A 6,604-nucleotide genomic window follows, 5' to 3' on the forward strand; every position below is an offset into this window, starting at 1 on the left:
AATTTTAGCGTTTAAAATGTTTTTAACAGATCAATATATTCACCTTCAACAAATAGTTTAAAATCCAGCATGGGTCCTGCAAAGTCAGACTGTGTCTATTAAATCAACTCCCATGTGACCTCTCTTTTATCACAGTGAGAACTAAGAGGGAGGAAACGGGAGACTGGGGCAAGATGTCCATCCACAACTCCTGGACTGGAGAAGTTACACAAGAATTGCGTTTGGACAATCAACACCAGACTCCCTGTCAAACGTGGGATGAAGAGCAATTTCATCTCTTAGCCGCAGAAGTCAAACCTGCAGTGGATGGATTTTTTGAAAAAAAAAAAAAAAAAAATCACAATCACAATCAAAGAATTTAAACAGTTGCAGATATATCTATCACAAATATACTGAAATCTTAAAGGCAGTTGCTGTTTTTTTAGCTAGAAGAGTAAGAAAGTAAACTATCAAATGAAGTCGACTTCACTCTCAAAGATGTGACTCAAGAAATGTTGTTTCTTAAACATATTTAAAACTAATGTTTGTAAAACTTTAAGTTAATGATTTTTTTTATTAAAAATACTCTTAATTATTATGTAACAAATCATTTTTTCTAATCTAAAGTTTGATATTTGTATTAACTCGTACAACAAAGTGAAAATGTATTTAAATACTCACATAATGCACCATTAATAGGTAATAGTAGTCCAAAAGAAGCCACTTCTTGTAATGCATCACTAGCATAGAAAATATTAACCTCTTATTTCATCTAGTCTAACATTCTCAAATATTGTAAAGTTCTCTCTCCTTTGCGTCCGACCTCAACCGCTGCTCGTTCAGTTTGCCTGTCCATGTCCCCCTCTCGATCTCTTCCCCTCTATCCATCTCATTTCATGCAGGAGTGGGGTTACCTAAGAGATTGGGCCTGAATGGAGAAAATCTCTTTTCTACAATTAACTGTGAAAGTGACAGAAGGAAAAGAAGGGAGGGGTCTTTGGAGGGGTGTAGACCCGTAGAAGAAAAGAGGAGAGGGAAGGACACAAGTGCGCATGGCAGGTAGAGAGAAGTGAAGTTTAAAAACGAATATTTGCACTAAATATTCAACTTCAGAAATTTGAGTGTGATTTATTTTTCTTGAAAGTAGCCACACTTCTTAAAAAGTTTAATTTATATATGCAGATCTTCACACCGCAGCATTTGATTGCTGCATTTAACATTTTAATTAACTAAATATATCCTAAATGATATGAAGGGAGGGTAATGACTTATATAACTTTATTTAACTGACAACTGTGATGTTAAGGGTTGATTTTATGAGCTATATTGTCAGTATTGGTACAAAATCTCTTAATAATTATTTACTTTTCAGGTTTGCCCATCCTAATACCTGAAGTGGGATCAGGCCCAATAAAGTTGCATTACACTGATCCCAGTGAAAGTGAATTATGCCGATCCCCATAATCTCTAAATATGCAAAGGGAGTGACCACATGGTTTCCATGGAGTGATGTACACAAAAGGGTGTGGCGTGGGAATGTCCTCAGAGGTCAGGAGTGAGGGTGAACGGGTCAGAGGTCAGAGCCAGCTGGACAGCACACAAGAGGAGATGAGGGTGAGAAAAGAAGGCGAGAGGGGAGTCCACAGACGGACTGACTGGACCCAATGGGACATTAACATTGAACTGATGGGCAGCTCCCTGACCAACGTCTTTTCACAGAGAAACTAAGCTATGACACACTCATGTGTAATGGTCCGTGGTAATTGACAAGTGACAAGACCCTCATTGTGGATGCAAAAACAGTTTTCAAAATGCAGCGTTGGATTACAAGGTATACACACAATTTTTTCTGTGGTTTTATGGGATTATTTCATTCAAGGATGCAAACAGACTCTCAGTGTTATAAAGTTGTTGTAAACACTAAAACTGGATTATTTCTAATGTGTTGAAAGAATATAGAATTCACTTCTTTCCAAAAAAATGCCAAACGCATATAAGCTTAAAAGCACAAGATTGGGATTTAGAAACATCTATTTTTTGTGAGATAAGGTTTAAGGGTTCACTTAATGATATTGCTTAAATAACTGTCAGTCACCATTTGAAACTGACAGTTATTTCAGCAATATCACACTAGATCAGTGGTACTCAGCCTTGTTAGATTTAAGAGCCACATTGACCAAAACATATTTCTGCAAGAGCCACAATCAAAAAAACTCTTTCTTTCCTAAAATATGCGTGGGAAACACAGTGACATGACTTGCAAAGAATAATTTCTGCTGACAATGTTTCCCTTTTTTAAATAATTAATTTGGATTTGTTTCTCCAAGTAGGACCTAAAAGAGCTACAACTAGTCCCGAATGAGCCACGTGTCTGGAGAGCCTCGGGTTGAGTATCAATGCACTAGATGGACTGCATTTATACTGAATACCAGCACAGCTGTGTAAAGGGAAAAACATCCAGCTTGTTATCGCTTTTATAAAACAGTTCCACAGGCAGAAAACAAGTTTAATAAAAACTACACCAAGCAAAGATAGGGTTATAACATTTGTATTTTTTTAATGTTCATTTTGCTCCACCAATCAAGAAGTTCTTTAGCTTGACAAGAACTGACCTGTTGCACGCCACCCTTTATTTTGATGCACTCTAATGTGTTTGTACTGCAGATCTACTTGTCCAATCTAATTACTTGTTCAGAACTAACCGGTGTAAAGTAACTTTCAGTATCAAGCTCCTATTGTTTCTTGTCATGTATAATTCAGCAGGTTGTTTTCTTATTCCACCTTAAGTAATATGTGATCTTCATCAACAAGTACCAGCTGTAAATTAAAGACCATTCAATCCTGTATCCAGAGGCAATACGTTTAAAAAAATAAAGTTAAATGTCTCAGGGGGGAAATGAAAATACAAATTCAATAGAAGATGTATCTCCAAAAAAAGGGTTTATGGAGCAGTCTCTCTAAAATACTAAACTTGCATTCACGTCATACAGTTTCAGAGATGGATTAAATAAACATTTCCTGTATGAATATGGTTGATCATTTTCCAGTTCACATGCTTATAGATGCTCTGTGCACATCAAGTGTGCAGACAGGAAGGAGAGCGTCTGTGAGCTCCGTGTCTCTATAAATGGCTGCTAGTGAAGGTCAGGTCAGTGAGGGCAGCAGGCAGTATGAATCTGGGGCCTTACTCTGGTGGTCTCAAAAAGACAATATTGGGGCCCAAGCCAGGGGGTCAATATGCAAATAGTAACCCCTGAGTGAAAGGCGAAGAGCAGATCAATGTTCTCACATTACTCTTGCTACCCATGACTGTGAATGTGGACGCCTACACACCACAAGAGGGTTTCATATCTAATGAAATTCAGGCTTGACAATTGAGCAGCTGTGTTTCAACAAAGGTAGAAGAATGACATTATAAGTGAGTTAAGATAACCATGACATCTACTGAAGTCCACAGATCAGTGTCTTCCAGCTTGATGTTACAACTGTAAAACACATTAACCTGCAACATTGATCTAAAAGCAGACATGTTTTCTGAACACTGAAATGTTATTTCTTCATTCAACATGCTGAAACTGTAACATGTTAGCTCTCTGCCCTCAGTCAGCACATGTGGAACAGAGGAAGTTCAGTTTTTCTGTCTGGGACAAGCCGACCCACTGCTGCCCCCCAGTGGCCTCAATGGCACCTGAAGCCTCACATTCATATTTCCCCTCAGATCCTTGTCCAGGTGCCCAGTTCTGGTAGCAGCCTGTACTTGAACTGGTCCAGAACCAAAAGTTGAAGTTACATGTGTAGCGTAGACCGAGCCACACGTGAACAGATGTGGCGTTTTTTGCCTTTTCAGCCACCTTCACCTGAATATCTTCAGTTGTAATGTGTACAAGGTCAACATGGTGCCTTCTGCAGTAACTCATAGCGTCTATCCATGTCAGGTTTTTCTTGATTAGGATCAGATTTCCTAAAGGAAGATACAAAAGTTAATAAAATATATTGTACTTTATTTCATTTAATTTCATTATCCAAATTAATTAGTAATATCATTGTATACCTGGAGGCCAACTCTGACTGTTTTCTGTTGGCTTGGGCGGTAAGGGTTGTGTAGTAAGGTTTAGTTGAGTTGAGGTCTTGGCTGAAGTCCCCATCAGTGTTGTTGTTGAAGAAGCATCACCTGTAGTTGCTTGGACAGTAGCATTAGGAGGGAGCTGTGTAGCTGTTACATTGAACATTTCTGTAGTTGCATTGTTGAGCTTTGTAGTAAACCTACTGGACACCGTATCTGCTGTATTTGGTGTCAGACCATTGACAGTGGTTGTCTTTCCTTCTGTGGTAACATTAGTAACATTTGATTGATCGGAAAAAGTCACAGTAAAATTAAATGTTGTTGTGACCTCTTGGGATGAGGTGTTTGGAAGAGTTGTCAGATTGGTTGTCTGTTCCTTTGTTGTTTGGCTCAGCTGTGTGCTTGGTTGAATGGTGGTTACTGGAAATAATTTCCTTGCTGTCAGATGAGAAAATGAATGAAAAATAAAGAATGGCAATAATCAAATTCAAAGTAACACGTTGTTGTATATTTTGTAAGCAGTGAAAATAGCATGAAACAAATCGAATTTCAATGAGGAAAAAAAGCATGTAACACAGCAACTTACCCCCACGACAAATAAAAGGTTCTTTGCGCGTACATTTCAGGTCGTTCCACCGCCCATCTTTATGGAATAGACCCGTAACACAATCCTGGCCTTCAAGGTAGTTCGGCTGACTTGGTGTCCAGAAACGGAACGAGGAGTTGCTCCCGTCAGACCACTTCCAGGGATCTCTGAAGAGGCCAATCCACACATTTTGTGACATAGAAATGTTAAGCACTGCCTTATTCTCCTCCACTGAGTGTATGCTCACTAGCTCAGATGATAAGTCTCTGCAGTGATTCTGAGCATTCCTCCAGGATTTGGTCTTGGCAACAAAAATGTGACTACCACTGTCAACATTTCCTGAAAATCCAAAAAACGTGATATTTTAAACACAAAGAAGCAGTGCGTAGAAAATTTGACTGCTATCCAGAATAACTGCCTGCAGCACCTTCGTGTCGCTTACCCTGACAAACAAAACTTCTTTGAGTTCCACATTCACTTTCAAACCACTCGCCGAGTGGATCCATCACTGCACAGGCATCTTGATCCGCATTTTGTGGTTCTCCTGCCTTCCAGTTAAAAAAATCCAGTTTTTGATAAGGCCGTGACCAGTGCCACTCCCGCACGCCCTCACTCTCCAGTCCTATCCAGGCTCTCTTAGTTTTCTTTGAAACTAAAGTGATCAAATTATTTATATCTGTTATGTTGTGAACTGAGGCCAAATCAGAGAACATCTCTCTGCAATAGGTCTTTGAGTCATTGTAGTTCTTTTTTTGATTTATAAAGTGAAAATCTGAAGATCCTAATGCAAAGGAGCAAAATCCTGTGAAATGACAGGTAGCACATTACGTCAGGTTGAACAGCAACAGTTATAACAGTGACATTCTTCGAAGAGATATAGTTTTTCAATATCATTAAGATTTTTCTGTATTTTCCCTTTCAAAAGGGTTAGTGCCTTTACAGATATGCAGCCACATTAAAGTTTTTATGTTATAAATGAGAAACAATGAACAGCAGTAAAAAAGCATGTAATGTCCAAACCTGAGAGAAAAAGCAGATGAAGAGTTTGAGTCCTCGTCATAACAGTGAATCTCTTTCCAGTCATGATCGTGGCAAATAACTAGACATAAACAAAAGAAGAAACATTAGTCCATATAATATTGTGTTATGATCAGTTGCTGATCCTGCAATGGTGCCTGTCAGTTGCACAGTGTTTCCTGTAAGAATGCCACTTGGCTTGTTTAAGGGACCTCTTAAGAAGCAGACAGAGACAAAGCAGTTTTGCAGGATTCTTTCTCTCTTGCATAAACTGTGTGGTGTCTGTTCAGTTTAGATTAAATCATTTGCTAACAGCTACACCTTCTAAAACAAAAATAGTTTTATCAGACAATTCTTTGAAAATGTCAGCTTGAATAATTTATGCTTTTTTGTATTTATTATTATTACTGTGTGATATCAACAGGTTGTGTAAAAAATAATGTGGGTAGGTTTTGAAGAGATACCCCCACACCAATTCCACTGGGCTAAGAAGCCAAAAGAAAGTCCATATGAGATACAGTACATGCAAAAATATTCTCTTTAATTAAGACATGAGTGGTCAAAAATATAGGTGCTCACAGTGCAAAAAGGGGCAGGTTTAAAGTCCCTGACCTGGACAGGTTTCATAAAAACCACCCACACATCTCTAAGAGAAAAGGTCCAGTATGAATGAGGCTTTTGACATGTTGTCCAACAGTGACGTCAGAGGTGAAGACTGACGCAGAGCATCTTGTTATGAAATGTGTAAAAATGTAAACCACTCTCCCATGTCTGCAACCTCCTGTCCCATATAAAAGACAATACTGAGGACTGAAAAAAAGGATTATTGTGAACATAACACATATTTTAACATTTTCCCCATCAATCCCATTTGCTCTTTGTTGCTCTTCTTAACTCCCCAAAGTTATTTGTGAAATCTCATCAAATTAATACAAATTAATTAAAAAATTAACTAACAG

General features: G+C 38.4%; 1 protein-coding gene across 1 annotated transcript; it reads right to left on the reverse strand.

The window, feature by feature from the left end:
• Positions 1-2,511: 2,511 nt before the first annotated feature.
• On the reverse strand, positions 2,512-5,825 carry LOC132984086 (macrophage mannose receptor 1). Its single transcript, XM_061050731.1, has 5 exons — positions 5,649-5,825; positions 5,071-5,430; positions 4,629-4,967; positions 4,031-4,480; positions 2,512-3,940 (listed from the first exon to the last, which is right to left on the reverse strand). The coding sequence occupies exons 1-5, from the start codon at positions 5,710-5,712 to the stop codon at positions 3,579-3,581; spliced, it is 1,575 nt and encodes a 524-aa protein (XP_060906714.1). The 5' UTR covers positions 5,713-5,825; the 3' UTR covers positions 2,512-3,578.
• Between the last annotated feature and the right edge of the window lie 779 nt (positions 5,826-6,604).

This window comes from Labrus mixtus, chromosome 11 (genome assembly GCF_963584025.1).
Source record: "Labrus mixtus chromosome 11, fLabMix1.1, whole genome shotgun sequence".
NCBI classification, from domain to species: domain Eukaryota; kingdom Metazoa; phylum Chordata; class Actinopteri; order Labriformes; family Labridae; genus Labrus; species Labrus mixtus.

What these genes read in the sequence shown, in the direction of transcription:
- LOC132984086 (XM_061050731.1), bottom strand. Translation starts at nt 5,712, where the DNA reads ATGACTGGAAAGAGATTCACTGTTATGACGAGGACTCAAACTCTTCAT. An exon ending in ACCTTTTATTTGTCGTGGGG is followed by an intron (nt 4,481 to 4,628) that starts GTAAGTTGCTGT and finishes CTCATCTGACAG; the next exon opens with CAAGGAAATTATTTCCAGTA. An exon ending in CAGTCAGAGTTGGCCTCCAG is followed by an intron (nt 3,941 to 4,030) that starts GTATACAATGAT and finishes ATCTTCCTTTAG; the next exon opens with GAAATCTGATCCTAATCAAG.